This window comes from Ictidomys tridecemlineatus, chromosome 11 (assembly GCF_052094955.1).
Source record: "Ictidomys tridecemlineatus isolate mIctTri1 chromosome 11, mIctTri1.hap1, whole genome shotgun sequence".
NCBI classification, from domain to species: Eukaryota; Metazoa; Chordata; class Mammalia; order Rodentia; family Sciuridae; genus Ictidomys; species Ictidomys tridecemlineatus.
This window is the reverse complement of record NC_135487.1, coordinates 40,025,901-40,052,340: the sequence shown is the minus strand read 5'-3', so window position 1 is coordinate 40,052,340 and position 26,440 is coordinate 40,025,901. Positions and strand designations below refer to the sequence as shown.

Sequence of the window (26,440 nt, the reverse complement as noted above, 5' to 3'; positions counted from 1 at the left end):
AGAAGTGAACAGACTGTGGTTATATTTTGAAGGCCAGCCAACAGGATTTGCTTATAAATTGAATGTGGGAAGTGAGAGAAAAAGGAGTGAAAGATGACTCCAAAGTTTTGGGCCAGGCAACTAAAAAAATAGAATCACTATTTTTGGACTTGGGAAAGATGGTGAGAGAATCAGTTTTGGAGGAATGTTAGCCTGTTTTGGACTTGATGAGTATAAGAAACTATTTAAATGTCCAAGTAGGGCTATGAGTAGACAGTTGGAAGCATTAGTCTGGAGTTCATATACTTAAATACATCATATAACATAGAGATTAAAACAACACAACAGCCATGATGCTTAATATGTAGCCCATAAATCCAAAAAATATACACCTACACTATACACTATGTAACACCCACATCATGTGTACCACATAGTCTGTTTTTAACCTCCACATAGGACATGTGACACATTATCTATAGTAGGGACAATAAACAACTATTCATGTATATATAAAATTCAATGTATATATGTAAGGATATCTAAAGTACATTTACATAGAAATGCAAGTCATAAACACACCATCTCTCTTACTGTCAAACAACTTGAGATGCCCTCTAACCCAGCTCCTAATTTCAGAGAGGTCAAGTTGGGGAGGAAAATCAGTTTGTCAGTGGCAGAGCTGGTCTTAGAGCCTAGCTTTCCTCCTTGGCCCTGCCTGCACTTAAAGCCCTATTTTATGGGCTCTTTATTTGTATCATAGCCTCCCTCTTTCCCTGACCCTCTTTGTAAAAGTCTTCATCACTATACACAGGTCATACACCCAGCCCTAGACCTTACATGCTTTGTGCTGGTCCCACCCTGCCCCCAGGGAACACATTAGCCTGGCTCAGATGCACAGTTTCAGTGACCAGGTGGCTGGCAAAAGTGTCAACTGGAAAATATGAGAAGGAGAAGACACAGGCAGCTCCAGGGACAGGTATTTCTTGGAGCTGCCGCTCAGACAGTGTTGGTGCTCAAGAGTAGCCGGGTACATATGAAAACTGCCTGGGAGAGTCTGTCCATTTGGAGTAGCCAGGAATGTCTAGTTCAGTGATGATCTTCCTAAAATCTAACCCTAACTCTAAAAATGGGTTTTGTGTATACATGGGCAGTTGTGTATTATGTCCGCTGCATGTATATAATGTGTGTTAGATATCACACATGTCCCACTCTGCCACTGATAAAGCAAACTTCACCCAGCTCACAGGAACCTTTGTCGTGTGGCTTGTCTGTCTCTGCAGCTTCATCTCTTGTCATGTTCCCAGACACACTCTGTATAAACTAAAGACTCACAACATGAAAAACTCACAGCAGCCTCCCCAAGGATCTGATTTCTGTCCTCCATTCTGCACCATACTTCTAAGGCACTTCCTTAATTAGATGGCCCCTTCTTGAACTATGGGGTCTCAGGCAAAGAAGGGTGAAAGTTGCTGGGAAGAAATGCATTTTAGGTGGAGAGGAGAATATGAGCACAGGTCCAAGGCAGCACAGGTCCAAGGCAGCACAGCCCTGCCCTGGCTAGGTTATGACAGTCAGCCTGTAGCTGGAATCAAGGAGTGTTGGGGGATGATTGATGAGTCTGGATACTTCAGAAGGCCTGGGTGCAGGCTGAAGGAGGAAATGGGGAGTTGTAAAAGATTTGGGGGGGTTATATTTAATGAAAAGAAAGAACTCCTTTCATATGTGATACTTTGCATCTTGTGCTTTTTATACTCACTTCATCTGCTCCTCTATACTTTTGGAGTAGGGATTATCACCCCTATTTTACAAGAAAATGAGCCATTACCCAGCAATCTAGTGACAGAGACTTATTCTCCAGACTCCCTTCCTGTCTCTTACATTGAGCCTCTCTCACTTCCTGCATGGCAGCTGGCAAGAGCCCGTCCCTAATCTTTACCAACCGGCATGAGGTGCGGAAGATAGACCTGGTGAAGCGGGACTACTCTCGACTCATCCCCATGCTCAAGAATGTTGTGGCACTAGATGTGGAAGTTGCAACCAATCGCATCTACTGGTGTGACCTCTCCTACCGCAAGATCTATAGGTGAGTGGCATGTCTCATGCACCCTCCAGGCTTGGAGGGAAAAGGGTAAAGAGCAGCTGACAGAGGAGAAGGGGAAGGGTAGCCTCTGCCTCTAGGGTTTCTAAGGAGAGTTGCATTTGGGAATAGAAAGAGGATCACAGTGACTGTGGCAGCACCAGAATTTCATTCACCCCCTGGGGCGCTTAGGTTGGGAGCACTGGTGGGAGAGCAGTCTTCAGCCCATGTGCCTGGGTTTTGTCTGACCTCTAGTGAGAAGTTCAAGGCAGGAGCTATTTAACTAGGGCAAAAAGAAATCCTTGGCTCTGTTGAAGACTTTCATAGCAGCTCACATACCTGTGTGTCGGACTCCAGAGACTCAAATATGACTCAGACCTGGTTCCTGCCTGGAGAATCCCATATACAGTGACATCCATTATGGCGATCAAGCAGGGAAAGTACAGAGGAAACCTCTACCCAATCTGGGAACTGAGAAATCTTCCTGGATGGCAGTACCCCCAGCACTCTGACTGTGACCACAGCAGTGGACAGCACTCAGGAGGCCCTTGCATACTCAAGGTGGTTTACTCTAGGTTTCAGATGCGCTAATTTGCTCCCTGTATGTCCAAGCCTCCTTAGGAAGTCATGTCTTTTTTGTTCTGAGATCCACTTGGCAAGACTGTTGATGACTAGATACTAGGTTGACCCTGAATCACTGTTGCAAGAATGATAGGATAGATGGGTAGATGGATGGGTGGAAGCAAGTATCCCAAGTGCTCTTCTCTGACTACTAGATTCCTACCTCCCCCCAGCACACAGACATGCTTGTGTTTACATCCATACATGTAGAAATAAAGCTATAGCAGGGCATGACCAACATTTGCGACTGGAAGAGGAGGATTTGATGAAGAGACTGGATGTGAGGCTAAAGGAGAAAGAGTCAAAATTAAATTGGGGAGTCTCAGGTGTCTGGCTTGGGGGTTTTGATGCTGCTCTTTAAGCTGAGAATAATTGGAGGAGGATCTGGGGTTGGGTTTAGACAGTCTGTGTGACTAAAGGATTGGAAATGAGGATGAACAGGTTTGGACATGTTGAATTCAGGGTGTCCATAGGACATCCAAGAACAGCCAGAATTGTTGGGGATTGGACAAGCAGGATTATGGATGGCAGTGGACACTGTGGAACCAGAGAGAGGGCATGGTCATTGTACCTAGCCACAAGCTTCAGTCCTCCACTAAATTGAGCTCACCAGACTAGAGACTGTGCTGATTCATGCCTTTATAACTATTCTGGTGGCTCAGGGAACATTTTGAATGTAAATTAGCCAAATTCTTCTAAAATCACTGTCATGATCCTAAGGGAAGAAAAAGGGTGCACAGGCAGCTCCAGATGGGCCCATAAGTGGAATATCTGCTCACACCAGCTCTGGTTTCTCCTAAGTGCCTACATGGACAAGGCCAGTGACCCAGCAGAGCAGGAGGTCCTCATTGATGAGCAGCTACACTCTCCAGAAGGCCTGGCAGTGGACTGGGTCCACAAACACATCTATTGGACAGACTCAGGCAATAAGACCATCTCAGTGGCCACAGTTGATGGTGGCCGCAGATGCACTCTCTTCAGCCGTGACCTCAGTGAACCCCGGGCCATTGCTGTCGACCCTTTGCGAGGGTGAGTGTCCCCACCTAAACGTCCCATTCCACAACTGTAGGTGCTCAGTCCTCACATGTCTGTCACAAGAGCTGCCTAGAAGATTCTGGGTGGCTCAGACACAGGTCATGGGGAAGAAAGTCCATGCATAGCCTTTATCCTATTAATCCCAGACCAGGGGTTCTTTGGACATTATTTGCCAGGGTTCTCCCCCAACTCCCCACTCCACTGCGTTATAGAATTAGCATGTCTTGGAGCACAGCAAGGTTCTGGAGATGGCCTGGTAGAAGCTCCTGGGCAGAGGCCTTTCCTCAGCCTGCTGCCGATGGACATCTGGCAGCTGCTCAAACACTTCTAGGGGCAGGAGATCATTACTTCCCATAGGACCTATTTTATTGTGGGTCAGCTCTGCCCACTGGAAAGTCAGTTTTTTCCCTCATAATCCCAAATCTGTCTCTGTATAACTTCCTCCATTGGCCTCAGTAGTTAAATGAAACATGTCTGCAGGACAGCTAGCAAGATTTGAGGACCAAGTCACTAGGTCTGCTCTGTTCTTGGCTACCCACCTCCATTCCCACCTCAGCTGCCCAGTCTCTGAACTCCTCATCAACTAGGCTGCCTTGCTCTGCCCGTATCTGTTTTACAAGTTAGGAACTGAACAGAATAGGACCTTTTAAATAGAAGTATCATGTGAAGCCTTGCTAGCGTCTTCCTCTGCTGTTTCTTTAGTTGTTAAAAAAATGAGAAAATACTCTTCTTCAAGTCAGGTCACATGAGCATGTTTGTGAGGCCTTGGGAAGTATTAGCTGCCATTTACTGAGCATGAGTCAGGTGCTCCCAGCACGGTACTCTAAGACACTCAGGGGTACTCTAAGACACTCAGTGGCCTCATTAACCCTCACCTCAGTCCTGTTCACTGCATGTTCTCATGCAGACCTGGTGCAGCACCTGCCACATCCTGTCCCCTAAACTTGCCCTATTCCATTATGGCTCTGTCAGGGTCCTAGCAGGAAATGCACTGCATACTCAAAGTAAGATATTGGAATAGGGTTTAATAAAGGAACTATTTACAAAGGAGTGAGGTCTAATGCACTATCTTGGAATAACAATGGTCAGCTGCTACCAATCCTAGTCTGCCTGAGGATTCAGGAGCAGGGAGGGCTACCCAATTGAGAAGGTCATCCACTTTCTCCTTTCTGAAACAAGAAAGAGAAAGTTTGCAGAACCCTTCCCACACTGACACGCTAAGGCTCTGATTAGAGTTTCGAGAAATGGGAAAGGTGGGCTCATAGACTATTCAGCTGAGACTGTGTAGAATCAGGGAGTCTAGGCTTCTCCAGGTTCTTAGATGAAGGCTAAAGTGTCCGCTAATTCTATGCTTTGATGATTCCAAAGGATTTCAGAGGTATTCCTAGTTCCTACAATGTATAATCCTTAATTAGTCCGTGGGTCATTGAGCCTTAATGAATCAGCCCACCCCAATCATATCCCTAACAAGAAGCCAAATTGAGTTCTTTTATATTTCAGGTTCATGTATTGGTCTGACTGGGGGTACCAGGCCAAGATTGAGAAGTCTGGGCTCAATGGTGTGGACCGGCAAACACTGGTATCAGACAATATTGAATGGCCCAACGGAATCACCCTAGGTAAGCCCTATTTTCCTGATGACTGTCTGGAACTCCATGGCTCTTGTTTCTAGGTCCTCCTCATGGTGCCAGTGGCTTCATTCCCTGATGGTTGTTGCCCTAGGCTGGGTGCAGTCTGAGGCCTGGGAATGTAGGCAGTAGGGAGGTACAAAGATCTTAACCCTGATCCCTCCTCCCCTTCTTCCTCCCCAAGATCTACTGAACCAGCGATTGTACTGGGTGGACTCCAAGCTGCACCAGCTATCCAGCATTGACTTCAGCGGAAGCAACAGAAAAATGCTGATTTTCTCTCCTGACTTCCTAAGCCACCCCTTTGGGATAGCTGTGTTTGAGGTGAGTCCTGTGAAGGGAGGCATGACCCTGCCAAGAAGCTGAAGCCTAGAGAAGGCTGTTCAAATAGGATGCCTCCCTGAGACTTGTCCAAATGGAAACAAAGGAACAGGGAAGCCAGCTGACATGTTTGTACACAAATTGAGAGCTGCCTGAATACAAGGGCCAGGTAGTCTTTCCTGTGCTCTCTTCCTAGAAGCCTCTCTCAGAGCACTTCTTATAGGTGACTGCTAGATATGGATGCTTCCAACCTCAGCATCCAGCACCCAAAAAAGGGAGGAAGGGAAGATGGAATGAATATATGTTTCCTTAGAGTCATTTTCTGTAGGAAATGGCCTGAGAGATGCCATGTAATTCAACATACTTCTATTGACCTTTACCAGAACTTGGGGTCATAGAAATAAATCAGACACTATCCCAGTCCTCAAGAAGCTCCCCAGAAGGTGAGGAGTCAGGGCCCTTCTCTGCCCTGATCCCAACAATCTTTCCTCCTGGGGAACAAGGAAGACAGAATCTACCAAGATCTTACACATCAGTCTCTTCCCTGAGACTAACTCTGCTAACAAAAAATGAGGAGACAGTAGTCTATGGTGGGCTTTGATAATATTTTCTTGGAGCAGCTTCACTCAGCATTGCTCTGGAATTGTGGGCAAAGCTCCATCTCTAAGTTCAGCCCTTGCTTCAAAAGGCAGATGTGTTTGGACACATATATGTGTGCTCGAGCATATTTGTGTTTTGTGTAAAGTATGTGTATGTGCATGTATATGTATAGTACATCAGAGTAAAAATATCCATTCCTGTATGCACTGGTGCTTGTATCATATTATTGATGTAAATATGTCCACCAGTATTTAGACAAGTTTATTTAGGTACAAGTATGCCTTTATGTGTATAGGGGAACATTTAGGTATGAGTCTGGATCTGTGGATAAGGATGCATGATTATACCACAGTAACTGTGGATTGCCTGCAGATGCACATGTAGGCTTGAATGAACTAACCACATGGACTTATGTGTATTAGATGTGTATCAGAGGCTGTAGGAAGCCCAGCAGCAGATAGTACTCAGTAGCTCATGTATCCTTTGCAGTCTTGGTCCCTGACTCCAGTGATAGTAATAACTATAGAGATCTAACCTTGGGTTTCTACTGGCCCAGGAATCAGGCCCAGCTTAGCATTAGTGAGTTAGTTTGTGGCCTTCAGGTCAAAGAACAGAATCACCAAGTAATCCTCAAAGAGAATAGGGAACCAGGAGTATTGACATCATAGATCATAGGCTAATTCTCAGTCCTCTGAGAATCTGTGGATAGGATAGCTCAGGGGAAATATCAGGGCAATTCTTATGACTATAATTTGGGTCCAAGCCCTCAGACTGAGTTCATGAGCTTAGACTCTAGGCCTCCTACCCTCCATATCTGTGCCTTTACAGGACAAGGTATTCTGGACAGACCTGGAGAACGAAGCCATTTTCAGTGCAAATCGGCTCAATGGCCTAGAAATCTCCATCCTGGCTGAGAACCTCAACAACCCACATGATATTGTCATCTTCCATGAACTGAAGCAGCCAAGAGGTGAGCCTTCCCTGGTCTCTGGTCCTTGGTCCCCTGGTCCTCTCCTGCCATGAAACAGACCATGTTCACATTTATATCACGGTTCAGCATAACAACTGTCTCTTGTTGATAGAGTGCTTTATCATCACATATTTTGTCTTATTTTGCCTCAAGCTTTTTACGAAATAAGGCTGGGTATAAATAAATATATAAATTTCTTATTTTTTCTGATCCTACAAAGGGTACATATTGTTCTTCTCCTTTAACAGCTGAGGAAACTGAGGTTTAGAGAGATAAATTAATGTTAGCATGTAGTAAAACTAAAATCTAAATTCAGATCTGATTCCAGAGTTTCTTCTGCTATGACACATTACTTCTTATTTGCTATTTGTACCCATTTTGCAGTAGTAAGTAAGTCAGCTGTTGGCTGGATATAGAATCCAGGATCATTCCTCTAGGTTGTCTTGTTCCCTATTACTAGGATGTACTAATTCTAACTGTAACTGAAGTGTTGGCTGCCGGGGGAAGCAAAGGAGGGTAAGGAGATAGGATTGGTGCCTGATTCTAGATCTAGAAATTTAAGAGATGTTATGTTATGGGGTATGGGGGTGGGGTCATGAGTTTTTGGAATCTAACATAACACCCATCTCTCAGAATTGTAAGAATCAAATGAGAATAGAAATAAAGCACGAGGTATAGTATTGGAAGGTGCTCAATATAATTGTAGGGGGTGCTAGGGATGTAGCTCAGTTGGTAGAGTGCTTACCTAGCATGTGCAAGACCTTGGATGGGGGCAAATAAGTAGGGAAAGCTTTTTGAGCAAGCCAAGTGGGAGGAGCCTCATCAATGGGAGGTGGGAAGATAGCATGTCCTATTTGTGCCCTAATTCTCTCTCTCTCTGCCATTAGCTGCAGATGCCTGTGAGCTGAGTGCCCAGCCTAATGGAGGTTGTGAGTACCTGTGCCTTCCTGCTCCTCAAATCTCCAGCCATTCTCCCAAGTACACATGTGCCTGTCCTGACACCATGTGGCTGGGCCCAGACATGAAGAGGTGTTATCGAGGTAAGCAGAGCTTCCAGGAGGGGTGGCCTTTGGCAGAAATCTCCCCCTTGACTTCTGGGACATAGTATGCTCCTAGTTTTCCTCCATCTTTTTTGGCTACTTGTTGCCTTTGCACACTCTTTTTTTCCACCTTCCTTGAATGTGCATGTCCCCAGAGGCCTGTCAAGGTTTTCTCTTCTCCCAAGAAAAAATGCACATATACATTAATAATAATAATAATAATAATAATAATGTAAAACTCAGTTGTTAGAGTATGTGTGTGTGTGTGTGTGTGTGTGTGTGGTGGTGGTGGTGGTGGTGGTATTGGTATTGAGCCCAAGGCCTCACACATGCTAGGCAAGAACTCTACCACTGAGCTACATTCTTAGACATTTTATTTTTATTTTGAGATAGGGTCTCAATAAGTTGATGAGACTGGCCTTGAACTTATGATCCTCCTGCCACAGCCTTCCAAGTAGTTGGAATTACATCATACCTGGCCACAAAATATTTTAAATTCAATTTGTAGGTGGTTTCTGGAACTCCCTGAAAACCTCAAGTTAAGAATCCTTTATCTCCATGGCTTTAGTTACTATTTATATACAGATGGTTATGTGTTTGCCTATTTCTTACCTAGAACTACATTAGAAGCCCTTTTGTGATGTGACTAGGACTAATCATCATATAATACTTGAATCACATAAATTATGTTTATTTCCCAATTTTGATGTAAAGCCAAGAGCTTTTATATGAGCACAGGTTTCCTATACCATATATGATTTCCAGGTTCCATTGTTCAAAGTGGAATAAGAATTTAAACCTAATGATATTATAATACCATAGTAAAATGCTTCTAGATTTATGATTTCCCTTCCCTCTAGTCTTTTACAGTGGTCTTTCCCACACTTAATTCTATAGTATGGTTTAATGACTCATCTTTTGAATCAAAGTAAAGTGCTTAGGACTTGGCTCAAGAGAAGATTGTGGCCTAGTCAGAGGGATGAGGCAGGGTCTCACCAGAGTGGCATTTGAACTAAGCCATGAGAATAAGTTTCTACGTGTAATTCATCAAGACAATAACCTAGGCACTAAAGCAACAAAATGCTCTGTCCAAGTGACTTCCATGGTCTTTTCCCTCCAGCACCTCAATCTACCTCAACTACGACGTTAGCCTCTACTACGACGAGAACAGTAGCTGCCATCACAAGAGCACCTGGGACCACCATCCACAGCCCCACTTACCAGAATCACAGCACAGACACACCAAGCCTGGCAGCTGCCGTCCCAAGCTCAGTTAGTGTTCCCAGGGCTCCCAGCATCAGCCCATCTACCCCAAGCCCTGCAACCAGCAACCACTCTCAGCATTGTAAGGAAATGAGCTCTGTATTCTTTCATGACATGGGAGGGTCCTGTGGAAGCAGGATGGGAATGTGTGGGAAGAGAGATTAGACCAGAGCTGAATGCTGCATACCTCTGAGGAAGAAGCAGAGGGAAAGAGAATGCCAACTGTGATTTAGGAGATGCCCCTAACTTATAGGGGATCTGTAGGGAAGCTATAGCCTATCTCTCAGCCTCATTTTCTTTCCCTACAAAGAGAAAATAATAACAACACACTCCCTGCCTGCTTCCCAAGTTTGCCAAAAGAGACAAAGGAGGCAGTATAAATGGAAGCACATAAATAGCCTCTGCTGCCTGGATGTACATTTGAGCTTTATGAGTTATTGACATGTGTAGGAAAGGTGTCCTTCAGGGTTGGAAAGCTCTGATCTCAGTTCCCAGCATCCTCATTGAGCTGCCCAAATGTTAACATCCTTAGCTATGGTCTACTCATTCCTGTTCCCATACTCTGGGCTGAAAATAATTAAGTTCACCACTTATTAAATCACTGGGAACAGTGTCACTGCTAGAACTATTTTATCTCATTAATGAGCAAATACCTTTTTAATTGAGTTACCTGCCAGGGGGAGTTCATATAAAAGGATAAACTATGTTTTAACATTTTTTTCTATTCATGGATGGCCCAGAAACCAAGCAGCCTGGTGACACCTTTCTGATTAGGCCCGTTTTGCCAGCAGAAGCTGAATTTTTAGAGTTGAGAACTCACCTGAAGTTTGGAGAGGCAAGTGGAACACATCAATTCCAGTTCCTCTCATCTGGGGTCAGAGCCTCTGACCTCCCCATGGGCGTTGTCAAGCAGTAGGTTTAATTTCACTCTCAGTGTTTGCTGTGGCCCCAGAGTGAGAGGATGGCAGCACTTCCACAGTTAGTTTTGTAAGCAATGCAAGCCCTCTTCTCCCTTCAATAGTTAGATTGACTTGAGGTGAATGAGAAAAACAGATACACTGAAAGGACAGGCCATTGCCAGGGAACAGTCATCTCCTCACTCGGAGCAAATGTGGATAACAGCTTCTCTTCATGCCTCATAAGGCTGTTAAGAGGATCCAAAGGAAAAACGCTTTTAAGCTACAAAGTACTGTAAATGTACTATAATGAAGATATTTGTGAGAGTGAGAAGGGATGACACAACATACTTTTTAGAAAATACAGGTCATTTTCCAAGTATTTTCCAGTTTAGAATGTGTTTTTGCCTATATTTTTAGATGTAGATCTCACAACAACCCATACCCCATGCATTGCCCTCTTTGAACCAGGCAAGGCTGTATCAGGCACTGTGCTAATATTTTATATGAATTATCTCATTTAATCCTTACATTTCCCTAAGAAGAAAATAATAATGTTATCTCCATTTTTAAAGATAAAGAAATATAACATGATAGTGTGTATTTTCATTTATATAGATAGATAGATACATATACATCTATATCTGTATTTATATAAACTTGCTCAAGGTCACACAAGTAATGAGTAGTAAAATAGGACATGAGCCCCAAATTCTGATGCAGGAGCCTGGGCTCTTGATTCCATTACATTATTATGCCCCATTAATTACTTAAGAAAAATAAACTATTAATACAGATGGACAGACAGACCATCAGTACCATAGACAATGCAATAAACAGTGGCTGAAAAATGCAACTGATCCAGTCATTCAGCAACATAAAAATCTAAGTGCTCACCCTGCCTTACATACTCCCCAGCCTGTGATGCTATCCGAAGGGTGTGGGGCTTGAGTCACCAGTTCTGAGTTCAAGTCCCAGCCACTTATCTGTTAAGATATAATTTCTCCCTCTGTGAAATGGAGATAACACCTTCTGTCCTGTTTGCCTCACAGGAGTTGGATAGCATTTAGGAATACTGTACTATTAAGCATTAGCCAATCATCATTTAAAGTGAGGATGAGAAGCGGTTGTGTAGTTCTTACTGCTTGAGGCCAGTAAAGGCTTGGACTCACTCTAATGGAGTATTATTCTGCCAATGTTTGTATTTTGCAGATGGGAATGAAGGCGGCAAGATGGGTTCAACAGTTACTGCTGCTGTCATTGGGATTATTGCGCCCATAGGTGAGTGTGGCCCCTTGTCACTGGAGAGAAAAGAGAGACCCTGCCCAGCTCTTGGGGAAAGGCATTAGAGGGAGGATAACATGTCACACTGACTTGCCTCGTTGTCTCATTCTGCCCCAGCAGACTTCCTGTCACCTCGTGGCACATAAGGCTCTTTAGGACCTGGCCCTAAGTGATGATCCAGTTTTGCATGTCCCACCCCCTCTCATTCATACTCTCCACTCCCACCACATGAAACCCAACTGAATGCTCCTTGAGGACAAGGCTGGTGTCTCTCTTGCTTACTACTCTCCCTAGCTCCTAGCAAAGTCTGGCACATGATAGAAAATTAAATTAAATATATGTTGAACAAATGAGTAGGGATATTTGCCATCTCTTGAATAGGTCATACTGTTTTGCTTTCTTTCTGGTTTTCAACAAACATTTATGAAGGAGCTACTATATGCCAAATTGTGATTAAGGGGAGGAAAGGTGACTAAAGATGAATAAGATTTGGTCCTTTCCTACACAAGTTAAGTCTTACTGAAAAGACACATAACACAGATAAGTTCATTATGACATGGTAAGTCCTAAGACTAAGCTATGCACTGAGTTTAGTGAAAGTGTTGAGGAAGTACTTAACTTAGCCTGGGAGAGAGAGGAAGAAAGAGGGCAGGGAAAGTTACCTAGTGAAATGATACATGATGATGGGGCTGGGATTGTGATTCAGTGGCAGAGCGCTTGCCTCACATGTGTGGGGCACTGGGTTCCATCCTCAGCATCATATACATGAGATACATTTATAGCTGAGTCAGACAAGTGAAGAAAAATCAAGAGCAATGAAAGCATGAAGACAGCATGAGCAAAGCCAGGAATGGAAAATGGTTTGGGATGGGAATGGAGAGGCTGAACTAGATGGAATTCAATACAGCCAGAGTATAATATTGGTTATGACACAGAACCATGGAGTTAAATCATTCCCCTACCCCGATGTTCATACAAGTGTCTCATGCCAGCTTCCTCTCTTCACAGTATCTTTGAACTGTGATTGTCCATTCATAGTTTTTTTCTCCTTTACATGCCCATGAATACCTCCAGGATAGGGACATTGTAGTGAGTTAATCAATGAATGTGTTAAAAAAACTTCTCCCCTTTGTGAATGCTATATCAAGAATGCAGAGAAGAAAAAGATAAAGACTAAGAACTTTCAGTCTTTAATCAGTTAACATAATCATATAAGGTAGATATTAATACATAACAGAGGCATGACAGATTAGATAGAGGCATGATATAATAATGACTTGATATAATAGCAGCATGATAATTCTGTGAAGGAACAGTGGAAGGAAAGATAATTCCAGAGAAGAGAGCATTTGAATTGACCTTGAAAGGGCTAACCAGTATAAGATGATGATAGAGACTATTATTCCAGCCTTATTTTGAGTGGAGTGAGTGAAAAACAAATCAACCCCATTCCTGTCAGCCTATGTTCTATAGAGAAAGACATGCGTGCTGTTTCATTGATATAACCCACCCTAATATAATCAATAAATTTTAAATTTCTGCTAATCCAAAAGGCGAAAGATAACTTATTTTCCTGAGAGAATATCTTTTCATAAGCTTATTGGCCATTATTTACATTTCATCCTTAAATTTCCTATTCACAGTCTTATTTTTCTATTCATTTTTTTATTTGTAGAAATATTTATACAGCTGGAATCCCAGCAGCTCCAGAGCTGAGGCAGGAGGATTGTGAGTTCAAAGCCAGCCTCAGCAAAAGCGAGGCACCAAGCAACTCAATGAGACCTTATCTCTAAATAAAATACAAAATAGGGCTGGGGGTGTGACTCAGTGGTTGAATGCCCCTGAGTTCAATCCTCAGTACAAAAAAGAGAAAGAAATATTTATACAGGACGAATATTAAAACCTTTTTAATTATGTGATGAATATTTTCTCCCAATCTGCTACTTGATTTTTATATATGTTTATGGTATTTTTTGCCATGCATAAATTAAAATTTATAAGTATCTGATCTGTTAATCTTTCATGATTTCTGAGCTTTGTGTCTTGCTTAGGAAGGCCTCCCTTACTCTGAATTTTATTAAAATATCTCCCAATATTTTCTTCTTATACTTTAAGCTGTTTTTAGTATTTAGATTTTCCATTTGGAATTTAGAGTATGTGGTATAAGGGAGAGATTTAACTTTTTTTTTTCCTACAAATCTATCTAGTTTCTCCAAAACCATTATTGGTCTATCCTTTCCTTTTGACTTGAATTGCCATCTTTCTCACATACCCATATTTTTGGGCTGTTTATTCTACTTTACAAATTGTATTTCTATTTCTATATACTCATAGCACTCTGTGATATGTTATGCTCACAGCATTTTCTTGGATATTTTTATTCAGTTTCTCTTCTAGATGAACTTTAATCATGTCGATTCTATAAAAATTATGATGGATTTTTATTGAAATCATTTTGGATATATAAATTTAAGTGGGAAGAATTTACATTTTACAATATTAAAGTTTCCTATCCAGGAATGTCACATCTTTATTTCAGTCTTTTTTTAATGCCCTTTAGAATAATTTTAAAAATCACATAAGACTTGCACATTTCATATTATGTTATTCCAGGATTTTATAGATTTTGTTGGGCTATTATGAATGTGTTCTTTTTTCATTACATTTTCTAATTGGTTATTGCTGACTAAAAAGGAAGCTATTGATTTTTTGTGTTGGTTCCTTTTTTTTCTTCTTCTTTTTTTGGTACCAGGGATTGAACCCAGCGTGCTTAACCACTGAGCAATATCCCTAGTGTTTTATTTTTATTTTGAGACAGGGTCTCCCTAAGTTGCTTAGGTTCTCGTTAAGTTGTTGAGGCTGACTTTGAACTTGTGATCCTCCTGCCTCAGTTTCCTAAAGTACTGGGATAATAGGCATGCGCTACCAGGCCTACCTTTATATTGATTCTTGACAAACTAAAATTATTTCTAATAGTTTTTCACTTGTCTCTCTAGGACTTTCTAAACATATAAATATTTGTTAATAACAGCAGTCTGGTTTCTTCCTTTCTCGTATTTATTCCCTTCAATTTTCCAATTTATTATCTGGTTTACTGCACAGCTAGATCTAAAGGACATTAAATAGTGGCAGTGATAATGACTATCCTTACTTTGTCCCTATTTTTAGTGGGTATCAATGATTATCATCTTATTTAAACAGAAACCCATCAATAACAGCAAGATATAAAAGCATCAGATATCCTAAATAATGATCATCCAGCCTCCACTAGAGTACTTGCAGAGATTACCTACTACCTTATGAAACTGCTTGCCATTTTTAACCAGCTCTGTTACAGAGTGCTGCCTTCTGTTGAGAGCCATAGCTGAAGGAGCCCCAGCAAACTTCCAGCTGCCAGCTGATGATTGGCTCACAGTTTAGAGCAGAAAAAGCCATCAGGGGAAAAGTTACAACAGGAGACTGCTACTAACACCTTTCTATCACCAGAGGGTGTAAGTGTCCAACCAACAGCGCCACCTCCATATGCTGGGAGGCTCCCAACCCCCCGTAGTTGATAGATGGGATCCTGATTCAGGACCTCAAATATTAACATGCCCTGTATTTGAGCAGGCATGAGGGCAGCGAATTCACCATGCTTTAGATTTCAAAACAGTGAAGCAGCTAAAAGAGGCTGTAACAACCTATGGTCCTCAAGCACCCTTCACTGTAAGCATGGTCGAATCCATTACCAACTTGAACATGACGCCAGCAGATTGGGCTAGTATGTGTAAAGCTGTGCTAAATGGAGGAAAATACCTGTTATGGAAGGTTGCCAATGAGGAATTTTGCAAGGAGACGGCTAGGTGAAATGCAGCAGCTGGTTATCCTCAGAGAAATTTAGATATGTTGTTAGGAAAGGGATCTTATGAGGATCAGCAGCAACAAATTGCATATAACCCTGTCATATACTCACAAATTGCTGCAGATGCCGTTAGGGCATGGAAGAATTTACAAGGACATGGAGGTTTACAAGGTCAATTATCTAAGGTAATACAAGGAGCTAATAAACCTTATGCTGAATTTGTAGATAGGCTTATTCAAACAGCTATCAGAGTTTTGGGGAATACAGAACAAGCAATGCCATTAATAAAACAACTGGCTTATGAGCAAGCAAATCATGATGCAGAGAAGTCATTAGACCATGGAAACATGAAGATTTAAACACATATATTAAGTTATGTAGAGACATTAATAAACAAGGGCAAGTCTTGGCAGCTGCAGTACAACAGGTTTTAGATGCCAGGCCAAAAACATGCTACAATTGTGAACAAACAGGACATTTTTAAAGGAATTGCCCCATAGGAGGAGGGTTTAATAAAACTAGGTATCCAAGGAGTAGAATACCAGGTATTTGCCCACGATGCCATAGAGGGAGACATTAGGCTAATGAATGCCATTCTCAAACCACCATAGAGGGTACTCCGTTATCAAAAAACGAACAAGGACCAGGTGTCTATCCACGATATCGTGGAGAAAGACATCAGGCTCCATTGCCAAAAAATGGACAGGGGGCCCAACGCTCTGGGGCTCAAGACCACAAATATACGGGGCACTGGAGGAACCCAGCAATCCCATCAGGGTAGTGCCCAGGACACGTTGTCCATTAGATCCCTCACTAGACAAACCAGAGGAAGCGCAGGATTGTACATCTGCTCCTCTGCCAGAACAGTTCTAACTCCAGAGATGGGAGTTCAAATCATTCCCACAGGGGTAAAAGGACCTCTTCCCAAAGGAATAGTAGGCTTATTATTGGGACGCAGTTCTTCTACTCTAAAAGGACTTATGATAAGTCCTGGGGTAATTGATCCCGATTATAAAGGTGAAATAAAAATTATAGCCAGTTCTCCAAAGGGCACATCGGTTATTTCACCAGGAGATAGAATAGCACAGTTACTAATAATACCCAGCCTACATGATAAATTTTCCAGTCGTACTGTAGAAAGAGGTTCCAGGGGATTAAGCTCCACAGGTGTAGATTGGGCTATGTTTTCTTTAAATTTAGATTCTCGCCCCATGCTAAAACTAAATATTCAAGGACATGAATTTAATGGGCTACTGGATACAGGTGCAGACCTTAGCATCATCTCTCATCAAGAATGGCCAAAACATTGGCCGCTAAAACAAGCCACTCAAACACTTCAAGGCCTAGGAGTGGCGACTAATCCCCTTACGGGCCACCAAATGCCGCAGTCTGGCTGGGCACAATTCACAAGCCACTTATCAAGCAGAAATGAACTTTATTTTTAGAACACACACGCCACACCACATGAGCTCTTCAGGAATTCCCTCAGAGCCCAACTGCCACCACCGGCTTCCCACAAGCCTCCCAACCCCCCCCTCCTCCTGCTCTTGAGGCTGATTGGCTGGGTCGCCTGGGCGGAGCCAAAAAAGTCCCCTAATGAGCAGCTCTGTGGTCTGAAAGGGCGGGGAAACAGCCCAATGAGCATCACCACAGAGGAGCCAATCAGCTGGCAGCTAGAAGTTTGCTGGGGCCGCTGTGAGCCAATATCAGCTGGCAGCTGGAAGTTTGCTGGGGCCACTGTGAGCCAATATCAGCTGGCAGCTGGAAGTTTGCTGAGGCCCCTTCGGCTGTGGCTCTCAACAGCCTTCTTTACTCATTAATAAATTCATTTATACTAACTGAAAAGCCTGTGTTGCCCTCTGTATCCCCTTCTAGTCTTGCCCCTCTTTGGTGGGGCCATAGCTTCATCCCACTCTCCACCCTCTAATTTGTAGAAAGAGTGGTTTTCTTAAGAGACTCCGGGAAGCAGCAGCAATAGGGCAAAGGGGGAAAAATTGTCTCCTTTGTTTAGCACATGTCACTGAGCACCTCTTCAGTGCTGGGCACTGCACATGGAGAGATAAGTAAGACAGTCTCTGCCCACCAAGGTTCAGTTGAGCTAGTAAAGTAAGATACTATGGTCTGGGAGCATACATGAAGGAATAATAGACTCTTGTCTACAGCAAATGGGAAAGATTTGTCATTTGAGATGGATTTTGAAGGATGAGTAGCTAATGGAGGAAAGAATTGATGAGAGAAGGGCTTCCAAACAGCAGAAACAGTGCCCAAAAGGCAAGGGGCAGTGTAGTTGAAGAGGTGGCAGGATCTGCACTGAGGTCTGGGCCATGAGCCGGAGCCTCCTGATGTCCAGTATAATGTGTCCCTTCCTCTAGCGGTAATAGCTCTGTTATGCATGAGTGGCTACCTGATCTGGAGAAACTGGAAGCGGAAGAACACCAAGAGCATGAATTTTGACAACCCAGTGTACAGGAAAACAACAGAAGAAGAAGATGAAGACGAGCTCCATATAGGGAGGACTGCTCAGATTGGCCATGTCTATCCTGCAGTAAGTATTCCTTGCTGGGCGAGTTTCTTCCTTCCATCCTCCCTTCCTTCCTTTTCCCCACATCTTCCTTCCTTTCTCCTTCCTTAACATTTATCAAGAACCCACCATGTACCAAGCACTGGGGAATACAGATATCCTGAGGTAGGTTGTTAGGGTAGCAGGGTAGCAGGACCACCTTGTACCTAGAGTCTCTTCCTGGCAGTAAAGAAGCCAGAGGTCTTTCTTTCTGCTGAGGAGTTTTCAGCATGTTTGGGATAGAAGGGCAACTGTGGCCATTTAATGTGAATGTATTCATTTCAACAACACTGTATGCCAGTTATATGCCAAGCACCACATTAGATATTGAGTGTTCAAAAGTAATTAAGAAATGCAGTTGCTCCTAAGGAGCTGCTGGGAGAGTTAGAGATGCTAATGTACATTCGTACAACTGTGTACTACATGCCATGGTGGAAGCTTAGGAGTTCTTTATTCTAGGAAGCTTTCCTTGGCTTGCTTTGTTCTCCCATGGTCACATGGGCCTCTCTCCATCCCAGCACCTGTCACACTACAGTCCATTTGTCTTTTAATTAGTGGTCCCCTCTAGAGTGTGAGATCCTTGAGGGCAGGATCTGACATGATTAATTTGTTTTCCTGGTGCCTAGCATAGCATAGCTGGCTTCCAATAAGTATTTATTGAACAAATGCTATGGAAACATCAATGAGGGAGCTATTTATTCTGTCTGGGGAATTGGGAAAGGAATGCCTCAGAGAAGGTAACAGATAAACTGTATCTTTGAAAGATGAATAGCAATTTTCCAGGTAGAGAAGGAGGGAAATGGCATTCTAGAGAGAGCATGTGCAAAGGCTTAAAGGCACAAGAGAGCATGACTTGTTGGGGAAGCAAAACCACAAAGTGGTTGGAGCAGGTATCATTGTTGTACAGCAGAGTCAGGGGGCTGAGTGTGACCTCAGAGGTCATCCAGTACATCCCCCTGTCAGGCAATCAGCAGCTTTGATCGCCCACTGTGGGCAGAGCCCTGTCTTGGGGAGACCAGAGAACTGGAAGACCCAGCCCCTGCCCTCAAGGAGCTTTTTGTCTTGCCGGGGGAACCAAGGTCACAGCTGCACCAACTCCCGAAGAACCCTCTTTCCGAGCTGCCTGTCGTCAAGTGCAAGGTAGGGCAGTGCCACTCTGAGCCTGAGGGACTGGTGAGTGAGGGCCTGAACCTAGGCAGGTACAGCCAATCTAGAAGGCTTTCTGGTCTGGAAGGCTGCAAACTGTAAGCTGGGTGGGGCAAAGAGGAAACCTGGGTTAGTGGCAGACCAAGGAAATGGCATGTGCAGAACATGACTGAGTACGGAGCAAACAGAACTTTTTCTGAAGCAAACTGTTCATAAAGGGGAGACATGAGAAAGGAAGTTGAATAAATGAGAAGGGTGAGCAGATGGCCTTGAGGATCCTTAACCTCGGCCAGTCTGAGTAAACAGTTGCTTAACAATTTTTAAAGATCAAAAGGAGCACAGTGCCAGAAGCATTGAGCTTTTGGTAAAAAGATGTCTCCCAGTTCCACCATTCTGTAGCCCAATGATCTTAGTCACTTCTCTCTACTTACTTTTATTTGTAAAACAAGAATAACCCTCCTGAACTTAGAAAGTTTAAACAAGATAGCACTTTGTAAATTACAAAGCACTCGCATGTGGCATTATTTCCAGAAAAGGAAATGACTTAGGGGGAGTTACTCCTGAGAAGTCTAATGCCCAAGTCTGCCAGTTACAGAGAAACAGAGTTAACAGAATGAGGAAATTGGATTTAGTGAGCACCTACTATGTGTCAGACACTGTTTTCAGTGTTTCACATACATTTTCTTTTATAATCTTTAAAATTATGTTATAGAGTTGATATTATTAGCCCCATTTTGCAGATGAGAAAACTGGAGACTCATAGAAATTGAATAAATTGTCTAAGATCAAAGCCAGGAAGTGGCAGAACCAGGATTCAAACTCCAGTCTTTATTTACATAAAGGCCCATGCTCTTTCAATTTTATCATGGGGTAAATAACTTTAAAGCTCTTACAATCAAAAAAGAAAAAAGCTCTGTAAATCAGTATTCTCAACCTGTCTTCTCCAATCCCTTTCTCAGGTAGTTCTGCCATCACTATGAGGACCTGTCTTGGCCTTAGAGATCTGTCTTGACTAGAGTGAGAGGGTGGCGGGACTAGAGTAAGATGGTCTCAAAGGTCTGTTAGTGGAGCATGGCATTCACAGAAAACCACAAATAAGCCAAAGATGACTTGAAAGGCAGTGGAATTGCTTTTTATCACATGTAGAATGTTCAGAGATGGAAGATACTTACACTGGTTAGGCTGATCTAGAATTCTCCAGATCCCATGTGTATGAAGTCCTATATTAAACACTAGGCATGAATTATTTCATTTGGTTCCACATCAGCCCTATAAGGTAGGTCCTTTTATTTCCATTTGACAGATAAAGTCCCAGAAAAGTTAAGTGGCCAGCTTAAACTCACATAGCTATGAGAAAATGAAACTAGGGTCTGTCCAAAGGAGGAAATGGAAGAATAACAAACATGATTATATCAGGACCAGTTGTGGAAAGCTAGATGTGTATCCTAGAGACAAAAAAAACAGAATAAAGGGAAGGAATTCACACATTATCTATAAATTTCAAAGAAAAAACTGGAGACTCATAGAAAGTGAATAACTTGTCCAAGATCATAGCCAGGAAGTGGCAGAACCAGAATTCTACCAGGATTGTCCTGTGTAGAACTCAGTTTTTGAGTCTAAGGCATAGAATCAGGGAATCACATACGATATAAAGACACAACTTTCACATCAGTATAGGAAAGAATTTAAATCCACTGTCCACAAGGGGTTACTGGCTGAAGGGTTAGTGGGCTCACCATCTAGTGGTTAGCATTTGTGGCAGAGGGGAGTCTATATCCTGTGACTGGAAAGCAGGGATAAGGAAGACAGGGACTGAATTTAATGACTTGCACTTCCTTCCAATTCTGTTTAGTTAGTTGGGAGGGTGCAGCATGTTACAAACTAATTGTGATTAGCATTCTGGAGACAAGTCACTAAAAGTCTAGGATTTAATGTTTTACAGATCTAATCCACTTAAGTTGACCCAACCTTGAATCATGGAAGGGAAGAAAGTTTAGATCTCTGCCACCCTGCTTTACAGAGACAGAATAGAATGATGAAAATAGTGACAGCTCTGGACTTACTCAGACCTGGTATCAAACTTAGTTCAGCCACTTGCTCCGTGATCCAGATCAAACAGTACATAAGCTCATGGAGTCTGTTTTCTCAACTGCAAAATATGATAAATCTTGTCTCAGCATAGTTTAAAGATTATGTGAGCTAATACCCATAAAGTAATAATATGACTGGTACTTTGTAGATAATAAATAGTAGCTCTTATGGATCTAATGATGATTTCTTTGGTCTATCTCCCCAGCGAGTGGCATTAAGCCTTGAAGATGATGGACTGCCCTGAGGATGGGACCACCCCTTCGTGCCTCATGGAGCTCGGTCCCATGCACTACTCTCTCTGGATGGTGTATGATTGGATGAATGGATTTCTACATATGGTCTGTGTGAGTGAGTGTGTGGATGTGTAACTTTTTTTAATTTATGTTGCAGAAAGGTAACCACAAAGTTATGATGAACTGCAAACATCCAAAGGATGTGAGAGTTTTTATATGTATAATGTTTTATACACTTTTTAACTCGTTGCACTACCCATGAGGAATTCATGGAATGGCTACTGCTGAGTGACTAACCTGCTGTACATAACCAAACAGGGGCCGATGGTACAGTACCTTACTCATCATTTAAATACTATATTTACAGAGGATGTTTGATTTGGGGGGATTTTTGGGGTTTGGGGGTTTTGTTTTTTTGTAAATACAATAATGCTTTGTGGCTATCCATCAACATAAGTAAAAAAGACCAAACACTTCAACTCCCTCCCCCATTTAGATTATTTATTAACATATTTCAAAAATGACATTAGTTCCATAAAACATTTAGAGAAGTGAAAGTATTTATTTTTGGTATGACTGGCCCACCACACAGACTCTGTGTATGTGTTTATGTATGTGTGAGAAAGAAATCTGCAGAGAAGAGACACACCTCTAGTTATTGTTCAAATACATAAAAATAGATTTATTTTAAAATAGTCCACAAGAGGGGTATCTGTAGTTTTCAGAGAAACCTTTGGAAATTTGGCTCAGAAAACAGATACCAAGTTTTGTACAAATATGTGGTGTGAAGAGACAGATCTTTTTACCTCTGGCTATTCCTGAGACCCTAACAAACCAGGAAAAGCCTTTCAGCTCATCTGGGGCTTCTTGTCTGTGGCTAAGGTCAGTGTACAGATATTATACATAGTGCCAGAAGTGTTCATGAGTTCAAGAAAGAACATGCCTAAACCTCAGCAAGTCCTTGTTAAGTTCAGCTCTTTGAGTAATGTCTTCAGTTTCCTTCAGGACACTGGGGTTGAATTCAGTAAGCTTCCTCTGAAGCACCCTGAAGGCTGCCATCCTAACTTATTTAGTTAAGTGGAGACATTTTCAGAACAGCCCATGTTTACTATAGAGACTCACTCAGGCACTGAACTCTGAGACATGCTGTGGGTGAGGATAACGGTGGTGGAATAAGTTTTATTACATCTCTGTTTGTTCTTTCCCTTCACTTTCTACTATTTTCTTTAGGTGGGAAAACAGTTTAAAGAAATTAGTAGGTTTCTTACCATCATTTGGGCATAGAGATGAAACTAAATTTTGGCTTAAATCAGAAAAACTTGAAGTGGTTAAACCTGAAGTCATATTTGAGGGGAAGTGGCATATAAAAAAGTACAACATATTGGCTATGTATGTTCACACAGGGATTTGGTTTACTGGTTTGTAAATAAAAGGAAATACTCTGGTTATATGTATAGATCTTTTTTTCATTATGGACACCTCCTTCCTGCTTGCTTTTCCTGGGCCTTGGGGCAGGTGGAGAGAAGTACTGTTTTTTATCTGTGGGATCTACCATCAGAAACAATCCTACAGTCACAGAAGGAATTCAGTCACCACTGGCTTTCTCATCCAAAGTATGGTCTTTCCTTCACTCTGCTGTTCCGCCACTTCACTCCCTCTCCACAACCAGGGACACATACAACATGGAAGTGTTTGGCTTATGTGGGAGCAGAGGACATGTATCTAACCTTAACATACCTGGAACCTGACACTCTGAAGCAAATGTCTCCCCACTCCCACTCTCCAGATGCCCCCAACTCAGAGAAGCTTAGATGTCTCATGAACTTGATGCCCTTTAAAATCTCCAGGCAGACAATCTACAGTTCTGTGATCCTGATCCTAGGACTTTGCTCTACTAATGGTCTCCTAATCTTGTTTTCTTAAACAACTGTTCCAGAGCTTGGACATTGTTTTACAACTTCCTCATGATGTACTTGTGTTGATGGTCCTGAGAAATTCAGCTATGAGAATAACCTACAAGAAACAAATGGAGAGTCCTGTGTTGGATCATGAAATCTGAGGAGTCAAATCCACTTTCCTCCTATTTTTGGAGGCTTTTGGGCCTTATTTTGAGGTGCAGTTACAATTCTGCTGCCTTTTGTTCCTGTGTATATTTATCAACAGCCAATAACAGATCAGAGACTCGTTGGATGATAGAGCTGAAGAAAGCTTATAGGTAATGCCAAAAGGGCAAAAATTTCATCAAGACAATATTTCCTTTATTTAAAGAAGCCAGTCCAGTCCTTTTCCTCCCTTTCCTTCTCCAGGAGACATCTTGAAGCTATTTAAACACCGTATCAAACGTGCTTTCTATCTGTAGCTATCTTTCTAGTGGATTTACCAAGACACTGGCAGAAATGGCCTTCTAGAAACAGGGAAAACAAAAACTTTATTTAATATTTATTCTTGATAGCATGATTATATATAAAACAGACTAAAATAACCTCAACTGGCAAAAAGAGAATAAGATGGGATTTAAATATATGGCAATAAATACTACTGATCCCTTCAGTTATCTCTATGTGACTGCAGCATATTCATCCCCTAAAATCATTCACTAGTTGCCAACTGTATGCCAGGTACTGCAGATGTAAAGGTCAATCAAATATTTTCTGTCTTTGTGAAGCTCAGCAGCAGCAGAGGGAGACATGTAGAAACAAAAAGGGAAGAGATTTCAATTTAGAGTACCATTAGGGACAAGGAGAGAGGGGTCATTCTACCTGAGGAGATGAAGAATGATGCATTCATAGGAGAAGTGACCTTAAGCTAAGTCTCAAAATTAAGAAGGAGCATCCAGACTGCTTCTGGCAGAGGAAACTGCAGAGACACAGAGGCATGAATCAGCATGGAGACTTTAAGGAACTGCACGTAGTTCATTGTAACTGGAATAAAAGACTCACCACGACTTAGCAAGAAATGAGGCTGGATGGAGTCAGGTTCAACATAAGCACTTTATAAAATACTTATATTTAATTTCTGATTTAATTAAACATTTCTTGGTCATTATTGTGAACAAGGCACTAAGTACACCATGGAAAATATAAGATGCATTGCCAGCACTTTGCAGACATGACATTATTCAGCCTCAAGTTTCCAGTGGCCAAAGGGAAATGTTGACTGCATTTCATAGACTTGAATTAGAGGTTTCTTAATATGGTTGATGAAAACTAATATAAAGGCAGTGTGATATTCATGGAAGCATGCCATGTTGTCAAGAGCCTCTTAGATTTTTCTCAACTGTGAGAAAACTAGAAGTTTTAAAGATGTGGAGTCTGGAGAGGAGATCCTAGTCACTGTATAGTCAGGCACTAGCGGGAATGGGGAGGGCCATTTGCATCCCACAGAAATAAAATCCACACCAAAACTGGCCATGCACTCGTCACAGAATATAAATGAGTTAGTAGTTAAAACATTTCAAGAAAATTTCCTTTCCCATAAATGCATGAAGATAATATCAGAGTTTTCTCACACTATATTTTTAGGATATTGGGAAATTACAGGATATGAAGAATTTAGAAGGTGGAGGAATTATAGCTTCAAAATTTTCAGTTAATATAAAAAAAAATCAGGAAGCTCTTCATTCAGGCTATGCACCATGTGCACAGTCAAGAATCGGCAGAAACCCTCTGCATTTGCAAACACTTTGTGCTATAAAAATAATTTTAAAAAAGCCACCTGTATAAATATATATATATATTTAAAGACACAGTTTTGATACTTTTTTACAAAAATTACAAAAAAATACCTGTACAAACCATGTGCTTTTAAAATAGCATTTTGTTCTATACTAATTGTCAATTTGAGGGTAAAGTACTGGTTTGCAAACTCCATCATCTTGTATCCAAGTGGATTTTCCTTGTTTGTCTCCTTCCAATCCCCAAATTACTGTATTTGATGTAACAGTCGGGCATGTTAGAATGTTTGGTCACACCAACTGTTTCTGCTCTTTTTGTCTTACCATTTCGAGTTTTGTTAGCTTCTGTACTCCATGCCCTCTACAATCTGGTTTCTCTTCCAGAGACAGAGGGAGTGAAGGTGTGTGCTGCATCTCCCTAGCTGTACTGACATCATCTTGGTGAACTGAAAACCAAATGTAGACATTTGTAAAATCAATACAATGTTTCTAGAGAGATTAAATTCATTTTTAAAAATCTTTTGAAGTATTGTCCATTGTGATGCTTTAATTGGTGGGGGGAATGAATTATCAGTAATTGAGTCCCTAATATGTCTCAGGTATTCTATATAAATCATCTCAATCTTGGCAACAACCCTATAAGATAAATACTATCAGGACTACCCATCCCTATTTTATAAATGAGGAAATGAGTGAAGTAATTGCCCAAAGTAACACAGTTATTTTTCACAGACCCAAAGAGCACGCCCACATGATTCTCTGCCTGGGTTTTATTTTTCTGACTATTTATCCCTGAGTACTCCACTTAGGTAATGCCTCCTCCAGGAAGCTTCTCTGTTTTCTCATTCTGTAACTCAACTCTGTGCTTCTATAATAATTTTTGCCTATTTGCATCCCAGTACTTCTATCCTGACACTTAACTCCTATGTCATTGAGATTATTTTCACCAAGTTGATCCAGGATCTCCTTCACTATAAATGTTGTAAATGCTTTCAGTTCTTAACTTCCTGGACCTGGAAGCCATATTTAACACAGTTGACCACTCCTTATTGGCAAACTCTTAAACACCATACTCATGGTTTTTCCCCAACCTCTCTGGCCATATCTTAGTCTTCTTTACTTACCTCTTAAATTAAACCCACCCATTTTTCTATTTTTGTCACTACCTGACTATGGGTC

At 41.9% G+C, this 26,440-nt stretch overlaps 1 protein-coding gene and 1 long non-coding RNA gene across 23 annotated transcripts in view; one reads left to right on the top strand and one right to left on the bottom strand.

Annotated features, from left to right (window-relative positions):
• LOC120890767 (uncharacterized) overlaps window positions 1-21,416 on the bottom strand; it is a 35,115-nt gene extending 13,699 nt beyond the window's left edge. Inside the window, exon 1 of one of the 2 annotated variants that reach the window (XR_005735183.2) lies at window positions 21,328-21,416. This is a non-coding gene — a long non-coding RNA (uncharacterized LOC120890767). The remainder of the gene's footprint in view (window positions 1-21,327) is intronic. The other variant, XR_005735184.2, reaches the window with a different exon arrangement.
• Window positions 1-25,780, top strand: part of Lrp8 (LDL receptor related protein 8) — a 79,593-nt gene extending 53,813 nt beyond the window's left edge. For 16 of the 21 annotated variants that reach the window (XM_078026283.1, XM_078026270.1, XM_078026272.1 and 13 more), the window contains 11 exons: window positions 1,891-2,065; window positions 3,482-3,709; window positions 5,216-5,334; window positions 5,528-5,667; window positions 7,093-7,234; window positions 8,122-8,274; window positions 9,395-9,619; window positions 11,646-11,714; window positions 17,931-18,103; window positions 19,082-19,258; window positions 21,561-25,780. In XM_078026283.1, coding sequence (XP_077882409.1) covers window positions 1,891-2,065; window positions 3,482-3,709; window positions 5,216-5,334; window positions 5,528-5,667; window positions 7,093-7,234; window positions 8,122-8,274; window positions 9,395-9,619; window positions 11,646-11,714; window positions 17,931-18,103; window positions 19,082-19,258; window positions 21,561-21,599 — 1,640 coding nt within the window. In that variant the 3' untranslated portion in view covers window positions 21,600-25,780. Of the gene's footprint in view, window positions 1-1,890; window positions 2,066-3,481; window positions 3,710-5,215; window positions 5,335-5,527; window positions 5,668-7,092; window positions 7,235-8,121; window positions 8,275-9,394; window positions 9,620-11,645; window positions 11,715-11,837; window positions 12,068-17,930; window positions 18,104-19,081; window positions 19,259-21,560 lie in introns of those variants that run through there. The other 5 variants (XM_078026276.1, XM_078026279.1, XM_078026289.1 and 2 more) reach the window with 2 other exon arrangements.
• The last annotated feature ends 660 nt before the right edge of the window (window positions 25,781-26,440 follow it).